At 44.0% G+C, this 25,343-nt stretch overlaps 2 protein-coding genes and 1 pseudogene across 2 annotated transcripts; all 3 read right to left on the bottom strand.

Annotated features, from left to right (window-relative positions):
- Positions 1 to 477: 477 nt before the first annotated feature.
- akap8l (A-kinase anchoring protein 8 like) lies at positions 478 to 9,001 on the bottom strand. The gene is made up of 13 exons (XM_006804364.2): positions 8,855 to 9,001; positions 7,991 to 8,029; positions 7,640 to 7,859; positions 5,633 to 6,233; positions 4,967 to 5,081; positions 4,811 to 4,863; positions 4,405 to 4,435; positions 3,971 to 4,076; positions 3,712 to 3,853; positions 3,288 to 3,393; positions 3,075 to 3,205; positions 2,107 to 2,202; positions 478 to 1,779 (listed from the first exon to the last, which is right to left on the bottom strand). Exons 1-13 carry the CDS (start codon positions 8,877 to 8,879, stop codon positions 1,306 to 1,308), a joined length of 2,139 nt encoding a protein of 712 aa, XP_006804427.2. The 5' UTR covers positions 8,880 to 9,001; the 3' UTR covers positions 478 to 1,305.
- A 1,943-nt stretch (positions 9,002 to 10,944) lies between these two features.
- LOC118455257 (uncharacterized) lies at positions 10,945 to 12,397 on the bottom strand (annotated as a pseudogene).
- Positions 12,398 to 14,769: 2,372 nt separating this feature from the next.
- Positions 14,770 to 19,487, bottom strand: LOC148102472 (B-cell receptor CD22-like). Its single transcript, XM_087842399.1, has 10 exons — positions 19,433 to 19,487; positions 18,450 to 18,752; positions 18,142 to 18,375; positions 17,937 to 18,033; positions 17,631 to 17,854; positions 17,220 to 17,537; positions 15,411 to 15,659; positions 15,105 to 15,198; positions 14,944 to 15,001; positions 14,770 to 14,865 (listed from the first exon to the last, which is right to left on the bottom strand). The coding sequence occupies exons 1-10, from the start codon at positions 19,485 to 19,487 to the stop codon at positions 14,770 to 14,772; spliced, it is 1,728 nt and encodes a 575-aa protein (XP_087698525.1).
- Between the last annotated feature and the right edge of the window lie 5,856 nt (positions 19,488 to 25,343).

The following is a 25,343-nucleotide window of genomic DNA, read 5'->3' as shown; positions in this document are numbered from 1 at the left end:
AGGAAAAGACGGAGCGATTCTTTTCTATTCAGAAGACCACATCAGATGCAACTCCTGTCAACTAAGAACAGGAAACTGAGGTCACAGTTTGCACAGGATAAATCAACAAAAAATATTGTTGGTCTGATGAGCGGATTGCTGCTGTGATATTTCGACAGGCTCGGAGTTTGGTGTAAACCACATGAAAGCACAGATCCATCCTGCCTTTTCTCAATGCTTCAGGAGGCTGGTGGTATTATAGTGTCAGGGTAATTTTTTTGGCACACTTTCTCAAACATAATACTGAGCTCTCTGTACTCAAATTACCTCAACAGCCACCATATCTCAATCCAATAGAGCACCTTAGGGCTGTGATGTAACAGGAGATTCAGCTGCCATCATCATTATGAATCAAAAATCCATGAGCAGCGTAAGGCACCTTTTAAGCAGCCACTGAGTTAATTTCACTTGTATTTAGGAATTAACACAAAGAAACTGATTTAGTCAACGAGTTTATTTCTTTCCCAGACCGAGATGAAACTAAAATGACTGAAAATATTCCGAATGATATTCAAAATGTTGCACGCTTATCCTACAAACAGTCCCCTCAATCATCTCAGGCAGCCCCACCTGCAGAGTTAAAAAGTCCTCCTCCTAATAGATTTATCCAAAAGCTTGGAAAACAGTCATTCATCAATACTGGGAAAGGCCTGAAAGCCATAACAATGTGTAAACTCTGGACCCCCCCAAAAAAGTACACAATATATCTCAATGTTACAATAGCCGCAATTTCTTAATTCTAAACAACTTACATTTTAACAAAAAGGCACAACAACAACAACAAAAAAAATTACTTTGACGTTTTCATAAATATGCTCATGTGTCTTCTTGCCAATGTTGAAATGAAAAGTCCAACAATGCCTCTCATGTCTGCACCGAGTACAAAGCTATTCCTGGGAACAGATCAGTTCAGCATTGAGACTGAGGAAGGGTAAACCACACGTCCGGTCTACTCTGATATTTAAAAAGAAGTCTACCCCTAACTTTGTCAAGACTTTGTATGCATGCAGAAGACAAGAGTTACTATTTTTGACATTTGCTTTCATGTAAATCTCTGCAAGAAAGTGAAGAAGAAGAGCAGTAGACAAAATGTGCAACTGCTTTTTACCAAACTCAAACAACAAGCTCAGACTGACAGTGAAACATGACGGGAGCAGGTATATGTAATCCACAATACATGTGGCAGTCAAACTGGACAGTACAGGTCATAGACTGGTCCAAACAGATGTTCAGATGGAAAGGTTACTCTCTCACACAGAGCAGAAATCATTCATGATCATTGGCATCTTCCTCTTCGTGCACTGCTGCCTCCAATCCTTCATCTCCCAAGTCACCGTGTAATCCCTCTTCACCAATCTCATCATGAACCACATATCCCTCATCCTCTTCCTCCCCAATTTCAAAACCTTCCTCTTCATCCTGGTTCTCCTCATTCTGGTTCCCCTGCTCCTCCTCCATCTTTTCCTCCTCCTCTTCTTCTTCCGTGCCTGCTGCTGCTGCTGCTGCTGCTGCTGGTGCTGCTTCTTCTGATGCTGCTGCTGCTGCTTCAGCAGTCTCTCCTGCTTCTCCTTCGACCACCTCTTTGCTAATCTCCCCCTCAGGAGCAGGCTCATCTTTGGCAGGTTCTCCTTCCGCCTGGCTCTCTGCCGCTTCGCCTGTAACCTCCAACTCCGATACGTCCATTGCCATGCTGTCTTCTGGATCCTGTTCATCTTGGTTACCAGTGAACGGGTTTTCACCCTGACGAAATAAAAGAATTGAGAAAAATAATGACATTTTGACCCACTGCACTCATGGTCAGTTATGTATCTTTGCATCAGACAGTTTCTGCACACTACAACCCATATTGCTGATGCAAACCTCCAAAGTGTTATATTATTAATCAGATTTTTTCCAAGTATAAGTTCCCTTTTTTCTTAACAGTGCATTTACTGACACGGCTGGTCTTTTGTTCTTTGTGTTTACAAATAAATAAATAAATAAATACATACATACATACTTGTAGTTGGTGCATATTTATAATCACATTTATTTCTGATCCAAGCCCACACAGGACTCTGTGCATACCTTGAGGTAGCTCTCCAGCTTCTTGCCAATGAGTTTGTGGTTAAGGATGCTTCGAGCAACTGACAGACTGGCCCGCTTGGACTGCTCCATCATACCCTTCAAATAAACAACATTTCCATGTCAGAACAAAACATTCTAAACAATAGCCTCAGCTCTGTGGCACCATTTGTAACATCAGTGGAGGACTTTGCAGAGTTACTGCATTATAAAAAAAATAAAATAAAAAAAAAAAGGCACTGCACAAACAGGGAGTGGATGGGACAAACTGTCTGTGAAGGTTCTCAGTCATCCAGGTCATCGTAGTCAAAGGAGCTTGCAAAAAAAAAAGTGTCTGGACTTCTTTAAGTTACTTGAAGATACTTGTCTTCAAGTAACTTAAAGAAGTCCAGACGCTTTTCTTTGCAAGCTCCTTTGACGATGGGACAAACTGTTACCCCATCCTCTGACAGTCTGAAGTTGTAAATGTTTTCTGATAAGGCAGAATCAATATTAGCCAACCTCTGGCCTTCAGTGCTTCAGTGAAAAGGTCAGCAGCAATGTCTCTACAGAAATCATGACCCAGTTTCACGCAGCCTACAAACATTGCTGTGTGAGCAGCTTCATATACAAATCATTTTCTTCTACTGACTACATCTGCCAATTAAATGAAACACATTCTGCAGAATGACAGGACGGTGTAGTTGGAAGAAAACAGTTACTACATGAAACTGGTCACAACAACATTTGTGGACTTTCTCAATGATGCTGAAATTATTATTATTTTTGGATGCACTGTGTGCTATTTAGATCCATTTATACCGCCGATATCTCCAGAACCAGACAAGCCGCACCAAAATAATAATGATCATCATCTAAACCATTACCCGAAAGACGGCGATAATAATAAAAGTGCACTGATTTGAATGTAGCATTGTCCTTTTAAACATATAGGCTTGTGGGGCAGTCCATTTGCAGAAGACCTGCTGTACCTTGCGGTTGTAGTTGTGGTCAGGAGACTTGATGTGTTTCTGTATCAGGTGGGGCTGCATGGGAATGAAAAGGTCACATGCTGCACAGTGAGCAGCTTCCACCTTCCTCATAAAGTGCTCCATTCCAAGCTCTGTACAAGCGTGAGAGAAATATCTGTAGTGAGCAATCCATGCGCATCTTCAGTTCAACACACAGCAGGAGTTTCTGCTTACCCCTGGTGAGGTCCTGCTCTTTGTACACCTGGCAGATTGCAGCACTGTGGTTCTCCAGCTGGCTCACCCTCTCCTCTGTCTTCTTAAACTTATTCTGCAAATACTCCTACAAAGGAAAGGTTTTTTTTTTCAGTTTAAAGTTTATGAAACGTTTACCTCGCCCAATATCTTTACTCTTGCATACATGTATAAATCACACGTCGGCTCTGGAAGATCACTGCATAAATATTTCAGCACATTCAACCAGAAATGTTTTTCCATTTAACCACACTTCAAATTGTTTTAGTATATTTACAACAAGCACTTCCCTGAAATTTGGCTCAGAAATGTAACATTTCTAAAAGCCTATGATTGGCAAGTTTCTTCAGTTTCGGTTCTTCATCTTCATTAATCATAAATATGACTTCCAATAAATTTGAGTTACCTGCAAAAAGTCTGTAGTGGGCTTGGACAACTGGCTGGAAAGGAACTTAAAGTGGTCCTTGTGGAAGCGACTCTCAAGATGAGCCTCCATTTCTTCCTTGTAGAACGAACGGAACTTGCACACAGAACATGCAAACATCACCCTGGAAAAATATTTAAAGTCTAGTCAAAAAAGCCCATCAGAAAGAGCCACGGGTGAGATTGAAAACAAAAACAGTAAATGAGAGTTGAAAGAACTTTCTAGGAGTTTGTAAATTCACCTTTCCAGGAATCCTCGTCTCTTCCTCATTTTTGGGTGTCTGTCCTGACCCTGGGCCGGTGTCTGTTTGCCCTGTGGCTTTTTCTTCTCTTCCAGTTTGGATGCAGCTAATCAGGAGCAAAAGTGCAGAAGATACGTATATGAACAACCCCAATGAAAAACACACAAACAAATAAAAAAAAAAAAAAAAACAAAAACACAAAAAAACAAAACAAAACAAAACAAACAAAAAAAGAGTAAATTGTAAATAAATTATTTAACTGTACATAAATAATTAAAGAAATAATGAAACACAATATCAAAAGATTCAGAGAATCTGGAGAAACCTCTGTACGCAAAGAACAAACCCAAAAACCAATGCTGGGTTTCCACAATCTTCAGTTAACCCAAAATAAAAAAAGAATATCAGTGAGGAGTCACTGGAGTTAAGCTTACCTTTATCACCTTCTTCAGCAGGTTTTGTCTCCTGCAAAGAAAAATATTTCATTACTCAAAGAAATTTAAAAAAAAAAAAAAAAGAGTCAAAAATAGCTCCATCATCTGAACAGATGTGTATTGCTGGATGTAGTCATGCTGTCATAAATATTCGCAACACGTATTCAACTCAAATCTGTGACACTGGTTGATCATGAAGGAAAAAAGAACATCGCGTTTAGCCTGTTTTGTAAAACCACATTCTCATCCTCATTTGCATTTAAATTATTATTTCCATCTGAAACTGTACACCGGTTGCTTAAAGCAAGTTCCAGGGGCAAGTTAATTAGATCCTAAAGTAATACAATAAACCTTTAAAATACCACTGTTGACAAAAGACTGAGCTGTCAAAGGCTGATCCACTAACCGCAGCAGCTGTTGTCTTTGGCTCACCACCATCGCCGTTTTTCTCTGGTTGCTCTAAGAACACGGAGCACACACATAAGACCAAGAATAAGACACCAAAATATCTGCCAAGTAAAGAGGTCTTTTGAGAATACCACACAGTCGACAAAAACAGTACCTTGCGTAGCCTCTGACTCGGCGCTGTCCGTCTTGTTCATCTTCGACTCTGGCTCATCACCTGATGTCGGGGTCTGCTTTCTTTTCTTCTGAATATCCCGCTGTGGCTTCACCTGCTACAGTACACAGAAATCAGTTTACACACAAATGCATTTAGTGATAATAAAAATAAATACAAACCTGGACAATACACCTTCAACTTAGAATTAAACACTAATAGATGCTAGACTTAATGTTTGGCAATGTTCATATTCTCCTGGTGGCATTTCCACATCAATAGTGTTAGCCTCATCTTAAGACAAGCCACAATTGGGGCAAAGGAAAGAAAAAGGAAAAATCTATCTAAGCTACTTAATGCAAAAAAATAAAAAAAATAAAAAAATCAACATCCGGACAGTTATCAGGGCAATGCATTGTGTGGGGAGATGTGGGATTTGTCTTTGCTGTGGATGCAGGGCAGTTACTTTCTTCTGGAACTAGAAGGGCAAGTGATACTGCAAATATGTGTTGGGCACTATCTGTGACAAACTGCTTTAGGTAGCAAATAGCAGGCACAGGCAGTTTAGCAAGACTTGCCAGTTGACTGAGAATACAAAAGGAGGGAATTAGAAAGGGCTTAACTTTTTCCAGGTATCTGAGGAGGTCTTATTTGGCTGGAGGTACTTACTTTGTTAAGGGGTCTCTTGCGGCCTCGCTGCCGGCCAGCCCGTGGGCCCCCTCCAAAATGCCTCCCAGGAAAGTCGTGAGGCCCTTGAGAAGAACCCTGGAAGCCCCCACTCTCAGGGTACATGCGGTTGGACAGGAGGGAAGGGAGCTTTCCTCTACCACCTCCTGGAGAGTGGCCACGGTGGGACTGGCCACCGCTACCACTTCCCCGCAAACCTCCGCTTAATGGAGTGGGGTCTGACCTGCGGCTTCCAAACCCTCCAGTAGCTCCTCGACCCCCGGCGCTTCCACCCCTTCTGGGGGAACGTCGGCCTGCTCCAGCCCATCCTCCACCTCCAGAACCTCCTCCTTGGGGACTGGTGAAGGACTCCCTCATATTCTGTCGCATTTTAGCGACTCCATAGGAAGAGGAGGGGCTGTCAAAGCCTCCTCCTCCTCCTAGCCCAAGTCCCCCTCCGAAGCCCTGGCCTCCTCGCTGACTCAACAGCATGCTGTCCTCCCGGCCATCACCAAAACCATAGCTACCGCCGCCAGATCTGTAGAGATCTCGGGAGGAGGCAAAAGCGGAGGAGCGCGAGTCGAATGACTCGTACTGGTCAAACCTGCAGGAGGGAGGAAGAGGGTTGGTAGAGAAGAGCAGAGAGCAAGGGAGGCAGAGGGGCAGCCAGGTTTGGATTTCTCCACCTGCTATTCCTTCTCCTCTGTGGTCTCGCTTTCTCCATGTTTTCTTGTCACTCCCAGCTTCATTTCAGAAAACAAATTAGATCAAAAATTAATGATCCACAACAACTTAAACACTGTGCTTGTGGTACATTGAAAAGTTATTCCTTTTGTTTTTAAAATCTCAAGTCTACTGCAGATTAGGGAAATGCAGTTAATTTTTTAAGCCTCCCTCCTTTTTAAAGGATGGGCTGTAAAACCCTGAACAGACATGAACATGGTCCATCAGAACCAATGACGCCTCTTACAAGAAGTAAAGTGTCCTGGGAACTGACTCAATTACAATAAATACTGAAGAAAAGGGGTTTATATACAAAAAAAAAACAAAAAAACAAAACATATATACTGGGCATTTTTCAAGGGGAGATTGTGTTTCTGTAAATACATTGAGCATCCTTCAATAAACATTTCAGCTTAACAAGGCATTATCAGGGCACCTGTAAACCCATCTCTCTTCAGTAACCTAAAGCCAGAAGACAGGGTTAGGTCACACAGAGGATGAGAGAAACAACGTGTGTAAACACAAACACAAAGCCGGGACAAAAGCAATGCTCAGAGTTTTAAATAAAGATGGATTGGCTTTATATGCAACAATGTCAGTTTGTAACAAATGGAAAAGCTGGTCTGTAACTGCACCTCCAACAGGGGACCATGCATGTCACAATGTCTTTGGTTTAAAGGATCACATCATCATTTTCTTCTCAATAAATGAGGGATACTGCAGCATAGCAAATGGGAGCAAACAATGCTTCCTCAGATGCTGAGGCATTCAAATGCAGCCTGGACGATACGATCTTCTCATCAAGCAGGAATTGAGGCAACATGTTTCCAACAAGGACTGAGTGCAAACAGTAATGCCGTAACAAAGACTAAAACAGCACAATTTACTGGTGCAACCTCAACAATTTCCAAAGGATATCAACTCTCCAAGTCTCTGCAAACAGTGGAATCCCTTCGTTTTTTTACCCCCTACCACTGTGAATAATTGTTCTTCAGAATCAGTGGAGAATCGCAAGCTAGGAGGGCAGCCAGGTGTGAATTGGTCCTAATGCTTGACTTTAAAGTTAGAACGACTATTAGAAGGCCTAAGCATTTACTGAGACAACTGTAGAACAAAGTGGTAACTTGACATCAGCCAGACATGACGTGACACTAAGAGACGATGTGCTCAAGCAACCAGAGGGCCAAATTTGTTATGCAAATTTGGCACACATTCAGGTGCAAATGTGTGGGAATGGTACCCTACCAAGAAAGATGGTATGAAGCATAAAAAGGAAAGTACTGTTACCTGTCACTCCGACCCCCTTTAAACCCCCCCTCCAACTGAGTGAGCATGTCCAAGCGCTGGTTAATCTTAGCAATGACTGCATCTGCATGGGTGCCCGTCGATGAGAGCAGAGCTGCTCCCGAGAGCCCTCTTTTCATGTGGCCGCTGCCACCTCCATAGCCTCCGAGTCCAGACATGGAATCCTTATAACCTCCCCCGTGCATATCGAAACCACCAGAACCTAGTAAAGGGGGTGGGGCAAAAAGAATAACACACTCCTTGTGAGGAAACAAATTAATTAAACAGAATAAACATGCACTACTTACTTGCTTCATGAATAGCAGTAATTCAGGGCTGAGTGTACCAACTTACCTCTGCTTCCAGAACCTCCACCTCCCCAACTGGAGTAACCTACAAAAGGAAAGAATATGGACTGATAACACAAACGCGCTGGGAATTTTATACTAACAGGTCCACAAGCATGTGCGGATTTATTACAAGGAGCTGTTCAATAGCGCAAATCGTTCAAAAGCATAGGAAGGTGGAATCCACTGCACTTAGAGTAAAATGAAACAAAAACTGGCCGTATATTTATTTAAACTATAACCATTTGACAATTGATTTGCAAGTTTTCTGTCTTAATAGATATTCAGCTAGCGAGTTGTGCAGTTCAGAAAGGAAAAGCAATTAAATCCAAAGACTTAGAGGCATCTTCTCAGAGGCGGCCATTTTATCAGCTAGCCTTTAAACTATTCCGACATTGACTCCATTTTAAAAGAATAAGCTAACGAACTTTGGCAGAGCAAGTGACAAACCGCCAAAGACCCATAAAGTCGTCTGCGTTAGCATCGCTAGCAAACAAGCTGCCCGACAGCGAGATGGGCCGCGTAGCTAGCAGTGTTTCATTAATCGTGGCCGATGGGCCTAGCGTAACGCTGACGATTTTTTTTTTTAAATTTTCGCTAAAACAAACCTACTGGTACTTGGCAGATTTTGTAATAACTGGTAAGAAAATACAACACGACTACTGTTTAGCTAGGTCTTTGTTTCAGGCTGCAACCGGCTAAAGGCTGGCTCTTATGCTGGGGAGTTTTTTTGTTGTTTTTTAAACGGCATTAGCTTAGCTAACGGCTAACAAACTGGTCATGTTTCAGGGGAACAAAGCATGTGGCTAACTGGGTAACTATCAATATCTATGGCCAAATGTGAAACAAAAGCTAAGCAGATTATATTTACCAGAGCCGTAACCCCTGCCTTCCATGATATTCTGTGCGCTGTTTGGACGAAACAAGCAACACGAGCGGCTACAGATCCAAGAAAAGAGTAGCTGCTTGTAGCAAAATGTATCGAGCCAAGTCCGACGCGTCAAAACCACGTGACCGACAAGGCCTCGTTACGTCACTGGTATGCCTATAATAGAATATGAACGTGAATATATATTAAATATAAAATTGTTTTAAATATAAATAATAGATTTAATGAAGGCAAGAAGAATGTCACCACCGTATCCGGATCTTGACCAAAGGCTACATGTGTAGTGTAACGCCCATAAATGTAGAGATTAATATTGAATAATCAATCTATCAGTCAATCGAAGACTCAGTGTACTATATACAGAGGTATACAGATCGCCCTGAATTGAAACATCTTAACTATGTACATACACAAAACATGTTAAACAGAGAATTTGCTTCTGTAAATATAAATATTGCCAGTAAATCTTCATCAGCTGTCATTTGAGGTGCACAATAAAATGTCTAATATATGTATATGTGTATAACAGAAGACGAGACTGTTATCACACACATTTAAGATCAGGAAATCTTAAATATTTCGTCTCTTCAAAGCACAAAGACCAGTGTTAAATGAACTCCCACAGAATCATTTTCAACACTTTTTCAGGGTTTACATAGCTCCACACTCTTTAGAATTAAATCCACATTTTTAAAATAGTTAAAATATTTAACACTGTGCCAGAGTTCATGTTTTAACTCTAAAAACACAGTTAAAATAACACTTTAGAGACTGAAGTGACTCTGCTGAGATACAATTTTTAACCATCTGGTTAGTGTTGGCTTCACTCCCTATACTGTCAGGCTTTCTACACTGAAAAGTGTTAAAATTAAACTCTGAGAAAGAATTACATCGCACACAACACATTTTCCCCAAAAGGACATTTATTTTGTCGTCAAAAAATAAATGTACAATGTACACTGTCAAATCTGAAACACTGTATGACCTTTGCAAATCAAAAGGTTTATAAAACTTTAGATCTGACATTTTCACATTGTACCTACCATCTCTCCAAGGTAGGTACAACTCTGAATGCATATAGATGGTTATCGAAACACTATGTAAACAGCTTGTTTCCCATAAAAAATGTCATCTTCAACCAAAAGTTGAAAACTCTTTTGCCAAACAGTTTGGCAAAAGACAGATATGTCTTCTTCCACTGCACTGCAAATAACAACTTCAGCTTTATATGATCTTGGGACAAATTAAACACAAAATGTGCTTTGAAAAGTTCATCAAATGCCCCAAGCGAGTCACTCGCCTGGCATGTAATGAGATGCTCATCCATGGTGATGTAAAAGGTGTCAATCTTGCTCTTCTTATGCCTGACAGCGAGGCAGTATGGTTGCCAACCCTTTTGATTGCAGAGATGCTCTTCCAGACTGCAGCATGACTGGGGTTGACATAAGGAAACTGAAAATTATTCACAGAAATGATGTCCAAATACAGAAAAAAATAAATAAATGTAGAAGAGATTGCTCAAAGACTTTCATATTATTGAAATTTCATGATATAATTACCTTATAAAAGACTACGAGTCTCTGACTTGCATCACTTGCGCTGATTTTTGGAGACCTTTGTCCTCGTGGTGGTGGCGGAAGAAGATGTAACAACAACAACAGCGATGCCATTTCTTGTTCAAAGGCTGAAGATGAAAAGACACAAAATGAATACCATTTCATTAAGTGACTGATCTGTTTTACAATGAAAACAGGGAAAAGTTAAGAGACTTATGAGTCTTCTATCTATTGCTGAAAGTTATCAAAAGTAGATCAATTTTTAGAGATACACAAGAAGAAGAAAAATCTATAGGATTATTAGTTCAGGATGAACATACAAACAAAACAGACAATGCTTTGTTTGACTTTATATTATGTTCTAAGAGCAAAACTAGAAAAAGTGAACAAATATTTAATTTGTCTTAATTATGAATTTAAATGTTAAAAAACACAGAAACAAATGAATATGTGCCCCTGAATGCAGCTTTAACCCTTAATATATATATATTAAAAAAATACAACTCACTTGTAGAATCATCTTGATGATTTTCTGGATGACCTTCTGCTGACTGCATCAAGCAAAGCAACTCTGGCCTCCTTGCAAGCATCCCCATCAAGCTGGTGTATAACATTCACAGTCCTTTGGAGATTTGGGCCACCTGAAGAACTGTCTGTCAACCTATTAGGTGGTGTTGGAGATCCACGCCGAATCTTTCTTTGGACAGTTTTCATACGCCAAGAAATGTATCCTGCACCCCTTGCTGCTCCTGGATAAGTGAAAACACAACATATTTTGTCAGATTTAGCTCATAACAAAATATCAGATAATTTTTATGTCCATCATTAAATAATTTTGTGTTGTATAAATATTGACTTTTACTTTGTCTGCGTATGGCTCCTTGAGCGAGGGGATCAGCATCACAATGCCCAAAGAGATACTCCTCTCTGATTGCTTTTGGGGGAAGGTGCCTGAGAGGAGATTTTCAGTTTTTTAAATTTAGACAATTTGTATGCATTTATTGGGCACAAGTATAAAGAACACAACATACACTGAATACATACCCATGATTATCAATCATGTGAGCCACAAGTATGTTAACCATTTGTCATCTTGTGGCATCCTTCATGGTGTTTGTTGCTTGGTATTCCTGTATTACTTTGTCACCACCAGACTTGCTTCTTAAGACAGTTTCAATTAACTCTTAAAAATGAAAAACAAACAAAAATAGAAAAATGAACATTGAGAAAAACCTGGCAATAAGGAATCTTTCTAGAAACTTGAGAGGAAAAAAACAAAGCACAAGTGTGAAGCTTTGTAGCAACCTGTTTAGCAGATACTGCAGCAGTATTGTTAATTCTTTGTCTGTTGCATGAGACCTCATCTAAGATTATAGTTGAGGCACATGAGCTGAAGCTTGAGTTGGAGTCAGACAACTCAGAAGCAGAAGACAGGTCTGAAAATACTGAAGAAAAAGAAAACATCAAATAATTTCTTCAATTGAATGTAAAGTGCTTGATTATACTTTTTAGTGTGTAGTCTCACCATCACTGGAGAACACTGTTAACAGCACGTTGCCTTGTCCAACAAGGTCACTGCATCAACCTCTGTCCCTGTTGCATCCTTGTAAGTAATGTTTGCATCAGGTAGCAGGCAAAATCTCTCGGTGACTGTGAAAAATGGTACAAAGAAACTCATTGTGCTTCTGGTGTTAGCACTGCTTCTTACTTGTGTCTTGTTGTATATGGTGCTCAACAATTTGTTAATACAAACAACACATTTGCTAAAAACACAAATCTGAATCTACATCAATGTAAGAAGCTCCTACAATATGTATTAAAATATTATCGTGAACATATTCTTTATCCAAGATAAAGTAGCAACAACCTACACACCTTTTACATTAAATTGCAGAAAGTCATGCTGTCCTTCATCCCCATTTAGCTTCACATACTTTAGTTGTTGATTATACTTAACCTGGACCAACATTTTTCTGAAAAATGCAAGACTGAAATTTTAAGAAGACAAAATAAAACCTACCCTGAGTCAGTCACGCACTATATAAAACAGTGCATGTTTGAAGACTTTTGATGTCAAACTACCTGTCGGAAATTCCACAAAAAAAATCAAACAATAGAGGGGCATTAACCAGCCTGAGCAGTTTACTTTGGGTTTTTTCCATCACTAACAGCTTGAATGTGATCTGTAACACTGATATAGTTAGAGGCTATTAACAGTTTGCATTAACTCTTCATTGCTAGCGCCAAAAGCTAGCATGTTTTCTTCGTTTAAATTGTTAAAATGCACAAAATACATTTTATAGCACAAGTTTCTAACTATCTTAGTAAGTCTGACATAATTCTACTTATGCAGGTGCATGCAGTACTGTTCTGCCCGCACTGGGGGTGTCTGGGAGGGCTGGGCTTAACTTCAGTTCAAAATGAACTCTATACAGAGTTAAAGCTATTAAGTTAACTAATGACAGAGTTAACATTTTTAACCAACCTCTGTGCAGAGTTACAGAATTTAGAATTTTCTCTTTTAAGAGTTAAATCAACACTGATGGAATACATTTTGTCAAATAACTCCAACACAGAGTACAATTTAAACCAGAAAGTGTTTAAATCACACTTTGAGGGTTAAAATAAACTCTGAGACATTTACTCCAGCACATTTTAATGTGTTTGATTCCTCATATCATCACAGCACTTTAAAAGGCATTCTACTGAGAACTTTGTTTCATTTTAACGTTACACTGAAGGGGAGATCATGTCGTCATAAAGTATTTCTCATCTCATCACATCATCATCATTGTCATGATTTCCGTTGCAGTTCGGGGCGTATCTGCTATAAGATTGTGCGTTTTGCCATGAGTAGTGAATTGTAAATTAAAGTTTGTCCTCTAAGAGAAGGCAAGAAAGCTGTCATTAAAACCTGCATCCAAAGTCTAGTAATAAAATCTCCAGAAATAATAAAAATAACTTTTTGATTTTTATTATTTGCACAAAAATCCTTTAAAAACAGTCAAGTTAAGATGCCATACAGAAGCCATACAGAGGCTGGGACACAGTCCTAATTAAAGATGGTCAAACTCAAGTCAAAACAAACAAGGTTAATAAACTAAAAATGATAAACACGGCAATTAAAACATGAAAAATGAAACCTGAAAAGGGTTTAATCACAACATGCAAAACTGGCTATTTATTTACAGCATCACTAATGTGTGAAACTTGGCATCACAGGAAAAGCTAGTTACACTGAATTCACCACCACTGCATGTAAATAAATCTTCCTGCAGGAAGCAGGAAGATGATAATACAAAGTTATCTGTCCTTTCTGTGACCTACTGGGCTCTTAAATACAAAACAAGCTCAACATATGTTACACATGTTAAGGTTAACATGTGTGTGTTCACATCAAAGGGGTGGTGCTGGCAGCATTTCACCAATAAAGATTATGGATTAAGTGTACTAACAGCAGAACAGCTGATTTCATACAACAACATTAAACTACATTATGGGAAAAATACGAAGAGGTTAAATACAAATACAGACTCAAAGTAACACAGTTGTTGCAGAGCAATACGACTGGACAAAAATCAGCTATATTAATACAGTTTAGCTCATTTGAAGCCAGATACAGATACAGATTGTCAGTATCACAGCTCTGTTATTAAGAAACGAGGGAACTGGATGAATTATTATCACGTATTTAATTAAATTGTTATTTAAAGAACCATTTTAGTATTTATTCAATCAGCTGCAGCAACAGTGGTGCGTAACTGTCTGAGAGCACGTAAATAATGACTATAAAACTATTCAAATGTAGGATTAGTCTACTTGCAATTTTGATATATCAGGAAGTACAAATAGGTGTTCCTTATTAGGATCGCATATTCATGCTTATAGAACAGTAAAATAGTTGTAAACTTATTTGGAGTCGACAGGAAAAAGTAACAAATAATGCTGTGGCCAAGAAACTATATTTATTACTGGAGCTCACTGGGGAAACACAAAGATATTAGACACTGTTGAAAAACTGCCCAGGGGTACCAGGGATCTTTTAGGAATGGCGATGCTATTGTGATTTGATACATACAGGTTTCTAAGTTACCATGGCAATGTACCCCAATAAAAAGTGAACACTGGTACAAAAAAGCAAGGGTCAAAGCTAAAGATGGCCTGGATAAGAAGAAATCCTGCTTTGGAGTACAGGCCTCAAGTTTGACATACTCTAAATTTGCAGGGCTGTTTGTCTCTCTGCACATGCAGGATCATATTTTGCCAGCATGAATCTAAATGAATAAGATCAATTGTATTCAGATTATACTCTGCACATGAGAGGAAGAGCAAGTCTACAAGCTACCCAACCAGATGTTGCACAGTGTCTTCCTGCTTCTCTGCTGGTTTTCTCTGTGCAGCAGGGTTCAGTTCAACACTCTCATACAGCTGGTCCCTCTGAAAGGAGGACATGCAGATGACTGTGGGCACACTTTCATAATTTCAGTAATTTCAGAGTTGGACATATCTCATTACCTGTCCAGGTTGTTCCCTGTCACTTTTCTCAGCAGTGGCAGTCACAGTTTTCTTCTTCCTACATTTGTAATATATCAAACTCAAACTTTTCTTATATGAAAGAAAAGAGTTTTGAAGACAGTCAGAAGATATGACACAAAATCTGAAGTGAAGTAGTTTACCTTGTTTTCATGTAGAGTAGAAATACAACTGCAGGGATCAGCGATAAAAGAGTCATTTTCAATACGTTCAGCCCTGCTATGGTTTTCTCTAGAGCTGTAGAGATTGATGTAAGATGTAAGTAAACATTGTAGTAAAATATTTCAGAACAATATAAAATTAACTGCCAGACTGCTATTTTGTTGGTTTGGTCCAGAAAAAAGTTGAAGTTTCTGCCTGCTGCTATCACTTAGCCTGCATTTCTCCATTTACCAAATGTAAAAGGAGTCAGAAAGTGAGCAGGATCTTTAACATTAAGTCCTTCTCACCTTTGACAGTGAGAGCCTTCTCAGCTGAGCTAATGTTCTGAGGACTATTCACAGCACAGGAATAGTTCCCTTCATTCTCCTTGCTGACTGGGTCCAGGATCAGATGTTTCGTTTGGTGGCCGACTGGTCGACTCTTCAAGTACCAAATGTAGTTTGTGTCGTCAGTCAGAGGACAGCTGGTACTGCAGGTCAGCGTGACCCTCTGACCCTCTGTCACCACTGCAGAAGGACTCACGCTCACTTTCACACCTCAAAGATAGTTCGATTCGATAGAAAACAAAACAAAACAAAAAAACCCAGAAGAGTTATTGTGCCTTTTGACAAAACTGACGTGTGATTATCAATTATATCTGACATGCAGTTAGGTCCATAAATATTTGAACGAGACAATTTTTTTCTAATTTTGGTTCTGTACATTACCACAACGAAATTTAAATGAAACAACTCAGATACAGTTGAAATGAAGACCTTCAGCTTTAATTCAGTGGGTGGAACAATGCATTTTTTTTTAACACAATCCCTTCATTTCAGGGGCATTTCAGTAACTGAACAAATTAAATAACTGAAAATAAAATGTTTATTTCTTATACTTGGTTGAAACCCCTTTGCAGGCAATGACAGCTTGAACTTGTAGACGTCACCAGATGATGAGTCAAATGTCCAATTACTTTTAGTCTCTTTAAAAAAAGAGGGTGGCCCATGATAAGGAGCTGAAACTGTCACGGTCCCCGTGTCTCTCTGGTTGGCTCACACTGGCTACAGGTTTTGTTGTTGTTGTTTGTTTTCTTTGTCTCTCCTCCTCCTCTCTGCCTGGGTGGAGCTCGTTACGGGCTCTCGCTCTTGGCCCACGCACCTGTGTGATTGTGTCCACCTGCTGTTGATCTGGCTGATTTCCCCAGCTGCTATTTAAGGCAGTGGCACAGAGCAGCTCACTGCTGGAACGTTGAACCGCCTGAGTTCGTGCTCTTGGCATTATCAAAAGAATCCCCTGTATGTGTTTTGCTGTGGAACTAACGTTAACTTTTGTGTGTAGACATCCCTCTTCTGGACCAAATCACGGGACCTGCCCGGGTGTGGCAGCGTGTGTGGAGTTTTGGAGCGAGTGCGGCTGAAGAGGAGTGCGTGTGTGCGGAGGAGCTGTGGCGGTGACTGTGTGGAAGAGGAAGCGTGTGTGTGTGTGGATTCCCCCCCCCCCCTTCTCTCCCCTCCCTAGAGCCCTGGACCCCCCTCCCAACTCACTGTACATATATATAGCACTGAGGTGATCCCTGTTGTAAATAAATCTCCTTTTGTTCTCTAAGAAAGAACTGTCTGCGCGTGAGTCCGTCCAATAGCCATGACAGAAACTCCTAAACCTTTCATCCAGTTTGATTGTAGAAACCCTCAAATGAAAGCTGAGAGTCTACACATTACGCCCATGTCCATGATGTAACTATAATTGGAATATGTTTCAGTAAACAGGTAAAAAAAAAAACAACAACAAAAAAACTTGTGTCAGTGTCCAAATCTATATGGACCTAACTGTAAGGGTGGTTGTATCTCAAATGAACACGGGCCTTCTGCTTGACTGTCTCCAATTCGCATAAAAATTTTATGGTACAAATTCTGAACATCCAAAATGATTGCTTTCAAATTTTAGCTTCATATCTGAAAGAATAATGATAATGATATCAGATAATTTGCTGTAATGTTTTTTTTTTTTAATCAAATCCTGTATGAAACACATTTTTGTGGACCATCAATATGATATAAAAACATGAACTTCACTAAACACTGCAGGTGATTCTGTATTAAATCAATTAAACTTACCTGTGACAACTAACATCACTCTAGGTAAATGACAGTGATTCTCAAGAGTGAATGAGTATTCAGCCGAGTCATTCCTCTTCACATCATTAATTGTCAGTGTGTGGTTGTTTTCCATGTTGTCGTGATACTTCACACGGCCCGTAGCTTCTTCAAATACCTCCTTACAGTCATCCTCCTCACCACCAAGCTGTACTTTATACCACAACTTCAAGATAAAATGGCTCGAGTATTGACTCGCAATGTTCACAGAGGAACCTTCCAGGGCACAGATTCTCCTGCTGACGTAATTTACAGCCTGGCAGTATGCATTGTTGACGCCTAAAACAGAGTTTAAACACATGAAATTTTACTTCTGCTTCAACCTGCCTGTTGTTTGTTTCATACGTATGTTTGGCTCATACACGTACTCACAGGATTCATGAGAGACCACATCTTCATTGCTTTTTACAGCACAGGAGAAGAAGTCTGCTTTGGGTCTGAAAATGGTAATGTCTTGACGCTCGCAGTCATTGTATAACTTTCTGTTCCAGTACCACTTATATGCAGTGTGAGCATCAGCCGCAGGGCAGCTGGTGTTACAGGTCAGAATGACAAAGCTCCTGACAGGAGTTATTTGAACGTGCAAATCTGTTGGAAGAAAATAAATACTTTTTTTTTGCTACGACCTGTGATATATTTTGGGGAGAATGGTTTGTTTCCATCACATATCCTGTCGGATATGTGATGGAGCAGAACTGGTCCTTTGATTTCAGCTTCTCAGAACACATGCTGCTTTCAGTATAAGTCACACTGAAACAGGTTTTAGTTACAGAATCTGCACAAAAAGAGATGAAAATTAGTATTTTAACTTTAGAATTTGTTAATGGCTTGCCAGGATTTTGTAGCTTTTAACACTTTGGGGTGTATTTGGAACGTTACTCACCCACAGAGACTTCAGGGGCTCTGAGATGCTCGTAGCCTTTGACAGCACAGGAGTATGTGACTGCTTCCTCACTGCTGAGAAGCTCTTGGTACCAGGGAGACCAGTCCTCATAGAGAAACTCTCTGTTCTTGTACCAGATGTAGGCTGCAGGCTTTTCAGTCAGAGGACAGCTGCTGCTGCACATCAGTGTTACTGTCTGTCCCTCTGTGGCAGGAATCACCTTTACCTGCAGCTCTGAGGGGATGATGGGTAAAATAAGTGCGCATAAACTGAAGTGAGCAGTAATTTCTGAATGGCAGCAGCTCTACCTGAAACACGGAGCTCAGTTTGGTTGTTCAAGCAGGATTGTGGGTTCTCTGTAGTTTCTTTGCAGCAGTAAGACTTTGCATCTATTTCTCTCAAAACGTTGATTGTCAGAGTAAAGTTATTGTCTTTGGCCATGCTGTATGTTCCATTGTCTCCATCCACAGAGAGCTCTGTCAGGACATATTTGGAGCCATTTGTGTGTACAGTGTACCAGCTTATGTTTGAGGTGGCATGTTGAGCGGAGCATAGCAGATCCACTGATGAACCTTTTAAAGCACAGATTCTGCTTTGTAGCCCTATAACCGCTTTAACAGAAGCAGAAGGACTTCATTTGAATACTGAATGTCAGATAACGTGTGTGGGTATGCAAAGTTTTGCTCTACCATTAAACATGTTTGTTTAAATCAGTGTATTTATGATTCTGATTTCTACACTATTTTGACCACACAGGTGAGCAAAGGTGTTAAAAGTTGTTTAGATCGTTACTGCAAATATCTCATTAGCCGGTCACGTGGTAGCGGCTCATTGCATTTAGGCATATACACATGGTCAAGACAACCTGCTGAGGGAAAGTGATTTAAGTTACTGATGGTTGTTGGTGCCACATTGCTTGTTTATTGGGATATTCTCACACAACTTTCTTAGAGAAAGTATTTCCGACAATGAGAAACTATCCAGCACTCAGAGAGAAAATGCTATAGTAATGATAGAGGCCACAGGTGAGATGCAGAAGGCAACAGTAACTCAAATCTATAGGAAAGGTTCTGAAGAAAAAAGAGGTGCAACAAGGTGTTGCTAATAAAGTCTATATCAATGCTCTGTGTCAGAAGATAATCCTCATTAATGTTGTCAGTAAAACCAAACTTACTAACAACATCACTCCTATTTCATGTGAAATGTCTAGCTCTATTAAAGTTTATAGATACAGATCTTTAATTAATAATAATAATAATAATAATAATAATAATAATAATAATAATAATACCTGTTATGTGCAGGAGGAAACACATCACCGTCCACTGAGTCTCTACAAACAGCATGACTGCAGGAATGCTTCGGTTTCTATACGAACAAGAAAATGTATAAAATAACAGAACTTGTATCTGTTTTTTAAGATCTCCTACTTTATATTCATAAAAAACATCAAATTTAACTCACATGTTGAAATTAAGAGCAGTGTCTCAGCAAAGGCAAGTTTTCATCTTGTTGGGGACGATAAATACATCCCACGCAGCCCTGAGATCTAGCTGTAACTTCCTTCCTCTTGAAATGCTTAATCAAAATAATCTTGTTTAATGGTTTTAGTGTTGTGCAAAAGTCTTCCACCATGTTTTACAGATGTAGATACGTGCTTGTTGTAGGTCTCTGCCGGTTACTTCGGGTACAGAGCTTTGTAGGTCTGCTACTTACTGTTGTGCTCTACTTGTAGAGTTTCTTTATATGCGAAGTGACAGGATTAAGTCATAGGTCCGTATTAGGTTGCTTCAGAAATAATAATAAAAAACCAACAACACTCTTATGAGTCAAGTTTAAGGACTGGAATGAAAATGAGAGAAAAAGCAGCCAGACCTTCAGAAAGCCTGGAGAACTGTTGTATATAACTGCCTATAGAACACTTTAACACATGAATGTCTGGGTTGGAAACAGAATACATGACTCAAGACTTTTATTATTAGCTGGTCTAGTTTAATACACAGTAAATGCAAATGCTGAAACTACTTAAATAAATGAAGTAATGTAATATTAATTAAAAAAAAAAACTAAGAAATAGCATAAGTTCATCTAACATTTTGTTCCATTTCAGTTCATTCAGCTTATTATTTTTGATCAGCTTCATCTACTTTGCATATTAAGTACCTGCTACTTAAAAAAAATGTACCAATTTATCTATATGGTAAATGGCCTGTATTTGTATAGCGCTTTACTAGTCCCTAAGGACCCCAAAGCACTTTACACATTCAGTCATCCACCCATTCACACACATTCACACACTGGTGATGGCAGCTACATTGTAGCCACAGCCACCCTGAGACGCACTGACAGAGGCGAGGCTGGCGGACACTGGTACCACCGGACCCTCTGACCACCACCAGTAGGCAACGGGTGAAGTGTCATGCCCAAGAACACAACGACTGAAACTGTCCGAGCCGGGGCTCAAACTGGCAACCTTCCGATTACGAGACGAACCGCCAACTCTTGAGCTACGATCACCCCGTGGCCGAGATCTTGTAAGGTTTTAAATCCTGGGATCAATTTGACCCCAAACATTAAATATATCAGTCTTTAGTTTGATACAACAGCTGGATTGATTTAGATTCTGATTTCAAGTTCAAGTTCAAATTTTATTCGCCACATGCAGTGGTAGGTTGCCCTGCAGTGGAATGAACCCGCCCCCCGACCTTACACACACAACACAGACATCACAAGGGGATACAAGTCAGAGCACGGTTGCAATACAGAAAAACCACTGAAATGGACACTACAATGGAAAAAAGTACAAGAGGAAGAAAAGAGACCTCTACTCATGCTGGGCTACAGGAGGACAGCATGAGAACAGGAAACAAAAAAACTCCTCTTGTCAGGGTTCCTGGGTCGGTGACCCAGTGCTTTCCGTTTTGTTCACGTTCAGTTTATTTCGTCACTTCCTGTTTGTTCCTGTCACCTCGTCTCGTGCCATTAGCCAGATTATGTTCAGCTGTGTACTCACCGGTCTCTCATTATCATCCTCATCAGTCTGTGTATTTAGGTCTTCTGTTTCCATTCGTTCTTTGTCGTGTCATTGATGATGTTCGTGTGATGTTGTCCTCCCCGTGTTCTCTCAGTCAGTCAGCCATTCAGTGTTCCAGCCAGTCAGTGTCCGTTCACCCTCTGTTCCTCCACTCCTTATAATAAACATCCACCAGTCTTCACCTACCTGTGAGTCCTGCGTTTGGGTTCCTTCTTCCTCGCCTCCACACAACGCCTGACAGAATGACACGACCCGTGCCACGAAGACACGATTGGGACCCAGCGGACTCGGACCTCAACGAGCGGCAGGTGGCAGCGCTTTACCGTTGGGCAGAGGTGGTCAGGGGAAAACAGCGGCTCTTCGCGGAGCGAGAGCACGTCTTCGAGGGGACTCGCCTGGCTCTGGGCGGGCCTCGGAGACGCCGCGTTCCCCCACCTGCTGCCACACCTGCCTCGGAGCATTTGCCGCGGAGAGCGGACGTTTCGTGCCGCGTTTCGGCCGCTCCCTCTCTCGCCGCTCCGCTCCTCGTTCGCACACCCGCCGCCTCATTCGCCGGACCTCCACCTTCGCCACGGCACCGCGGCTACGCCTCCCACCTCGACTCAATGGAGGCTACCGCGCCAGAGGCTCAGCTGTTCACCCCGGCCGCTTCCTCTTCCCGAAGAAAGCGGCGCACACGCCGCCATAATATGGACTATTTTCAACAACTCCCGGTGGTGAGTTCCACTAACTGTTTTCCACATCCATCATCTGATTATCCCCATAAAACACATAACAGATCCACCACCGATCCATGGGGAGTTTCCCTCCTGGAGGATGTCGACTGGGAAGATTTTTTCTGCGCTGCTCCCACAAAGACTGTAAATCGTGGTGGCAGAAAAAACAGACCGAACTCTGATAAACCTGCCAGTAGCACACACCCAGTCACCATTTCCACACCCGTCACTCAGCCATTCCCCACCAGCACGGCAGCCCAGATTTGGCCTTCTTCTTCAGCCATTTCACCTCCTCAGATGTCTAGGGCCCGGCCTACACCCACACCGGTGCCAGCTCCCAGGAGGAAGGCAGCTGCGACGCAGTCTACCTCCACATCCACTCTTGTTTCCCGGGTGGGGGTGACTGGTGTCCAGCCACCTCCCGTGCCTGTCCCAGCGCCCAGGCTGAGGGCAGCCTCAACCCAGCCTGACCTCCCTGGAGGCTTGGAAGAGCTCACCGGCCCACCTACTACTTCACCTCTTCATCCACCTCCTGATCCAACCTTTCACGCCCTCGCACTGTCCCTGGTTAGGCTAGCTGAGGTGTCCCCTGCTCAGGCACCAGCCTTATTAGCCCAGGCCGCAATCTTATCCCCCTCGGTAACTCTGTCATTAGCTCAGCCATTAGCATCGCCAACCTCTGTTCATCCCTTAGCTTCCCCACTCCAGTCAGTTCCCTCACCTGCTGCTCAGCTTCCACTCCAGTCAGTTCCCTCACCTGCTGTTCAGCCTTCACTCCAGTCAGTTCCCTCACCTGCTGTTCAGCCTTCACTCCAGTCAGTTCACTCACCTGCTCTTCAGCCTTCACTCCAGTCAGTTCACTCACCTGCTCTTCAGCCTTCACTCCAGTCAGTTCACTCACCTGCTCTTCAGCCTTCAGTCCAGTCTCCTCCCGTCCTCCAGTCCCCTGTAGTCCAGTCTCCTCCCGTCCTCCAGTCCCCTGTAGTCCAGTCTCCTCCCGTCCTCCAGTCCCCTGTAGTCCAGTCTGTAGTCCAGTCTCCTCCCGTCCTCCAGTCCCCTGTAGTCCAGTCTGTAGTCCAGTCAGTCCCGTCGCCTCCCGTCCAGTCAGTCCCGTCGCCTCCCGTCCAGTCAGTCCAGTCGCCTCCCGTCCAGTCAGTTCAGTTCCTGGACCTGCAGCCACAGCACCCAGAGCCAGCTGTGAGCCCTCCTGCTTGTCAGCCAGGGGCCTCCGCGCCCGCTGGCCCGGCCGCTCTCCCGCCAGGGGCCTCCGCGCCCGCTGGCCCGGCCGCTCTCCCGCCAGGGGCCTCCGCGCCCGCTGGCCCGGCCGCTCTCCCGCCAGGGGCCTCCGCGCCCGCTGGCCCGGCCGCTCTCCCGCCAGGGGCCTCCGCGCCCGCTGGCCCGGCCGCTCTCCCGCCAGGGGCCTCCGCGCCCGCTGGCCCGGCCGCTCTCCAGCCAGGGGCCTCCGCGCCCGCTGGCCCTGCCTGTCTCCAGCCAGGGGCCTCCGCGCCCGCTGGCCCAGCCTGTCTCCAGCCAGGGGCCTCCGCGCCCGCTGGCCCTGCCTGTCTCCAGCCAGGGGCCTCCGCGCCCGCTGGCCCTGCCTGTCTCCAGCCAGGGGCCTCCGCGCCCGCTGGCCCTGCCTGTCTCCAGCCAGGGGCTTCCGCGCCCGCTGGCCCTAAAGCTGTGGCTCCGTCACCCCCGGCTCCCGTGCCGTCACCTGGTCCAGCCTCAGCGTCAGCGTCTGCGTCGCCTGGGCCGGACTCAGCTTCAGCGTCAGCGTCTGCTTCGCCTGGGCCAGCCTCAGACTCAGCTTCAGCGTCAGCGTCTGCTTCGCCTGGGCCAGCCTCAGACTCAGCTTCAGCGTCTGCTTCGCCTGGGCCAGCCTCAGACTCAGCTTCAGCGTCAGCGTCTGCTTCGCCTGGGCCAGCCTCAGACTCAGCTTCAGCGTCAGCGTCTGCTTCGCCTGGTCAGGACTCAGCCTCTGCTTCAGCTTCTGCTTCGCCTGGTCCGGACTCAGCCTCTGCTTCAGCGTCTGCTTCGCCTGGTCCGGACTCAGCCTCTGCTTCAGCGTCTGCTTCGCCTGGTCCGGACTCAGCCTCTGCTTCAGCTTCAGCTTCGCCTGGTCCGGACTCAGCCTCTGCTTCTGCTTCGCCTGGTCCGGACTCAGCCTCTGCTTCAGCTTCAGCTTCGCCTGGTCCGGCGGCTGCCGTGTCGCCAGCCTCCGCTTCGCCTGGTCCTGCGGCTGCCGCACCGTCGCCCCAGCCACGTTCTGGACGTCATCGCCTTCCTCGCGGCCGCCCGCCGGACCAGCTCAGCGGCCGCCGCCGCCTTCCTCGCGGCCGCCCGCCGGACCAGCTCAGCGGCCGCCGCCGCCTTCCTCGCGGCCGCCCGCCGGACCAGCTCAGCGGCCGCCGCCGCCTTCCTCGCGGCCGCCCGCCGGACCAGCTCAGCGGCCGCCGCCGCCTTCCTCGCGGCCGCCCGCCGGACCAGCTCAGCGGCCGCCGCCGCCTTCCTCGCGGCCGCCCGCCTGAACTGTCTCGTCTCGGCCGCCGGCCACGCGGCCGCCCGCCTGAACTGTCTCGTCTCGGCCGCCGGCCACGCGGCCGCCCGCCTGAACTGTCTCGTCTCGGCCGCCGGCCACGCGGCCGCCCGCCTGAACTGTCTCGTCTCGGCCGCCGGCCACGCGGCCGCCCGCCTGAACTGTCTCGTCTCGGCCGCCGGCCACGCGGCCGCCCGCCTGAACTGTCTCGTCTCGGCCGCCGGCCACGCGGCCGCCCGCCTGAACTGTCTCGTCTCGGCCGCCGGCCACGCGGCCGCCCGCCTGACCTGTCTCGTCTCGGCCGCCGGCCACGCGGCCGCCCGCCTGACCTGTCTCGTCTCGGCCGCCGGCCACGCGGCCGCCCGCCTGACCTGTTTGTCTCTCTGTGGACTCCGTCCCTCCGTCCTGGGCCCCCTCCGCCCTCCCTGTTCTGGTTTTTCTTTCTTTTGGCCGTCGGGTGCCGGCCTTTGGAGGGGGGGGTACTGTCAGGGTTCCTGGGTCGGTGACCCAGTGCTTTCCGTTTTGTTCACGTTCAGTTTATTTCGTCACTTCCTGTTTGTTCCTGTCACCTCGTCTCGTGCCATTAGCCAGATTATGTTCAGCTGTGTACTCACCGGTCTCTCATTATCATCCTCATCAGTCTGTGTATTTAGGTCTTCTGTTTCCATTCGTTCTTTGTCGTGTCATTGATGATGTTCGTGTGATGTTGTCCTCCCCGTGTTCTCTCAGTCAGTCAGCCATTCAGTGTTCCAGCCAGTCAGTGTCCGTTCACCCTCTGTTCCTCCACTCCTTATAATAAACATCCACCAGTCTTCACCTACCTGTGAGTCCTGCGTTTGGGTTCCTTCTTCCTCGCCTCCACACAACGCCTGACACCTCTACACAGAAAAGCACATAAATGTCCACAGTACAACAT

The sequence above is a fragment of the Neolamprologus brichardi genome, chromosome 6 (assembly GCF_056152115.1).
Source record: "Neolamprologus brichardi isolate AB-2024 chromosome 6, ASM5615211v1, whole genome shotgun sequence".
Classification (NCBI taxonomy): Eukaryota; Metazoa; Chordata; class Actinopteri; order Cichliformes; family Cichlidae; genus Neolamprologus; species Neolamprologus brichardi.
This window is presented reverse-complemented; position numbering and strand designations above follow the sequence as displayed.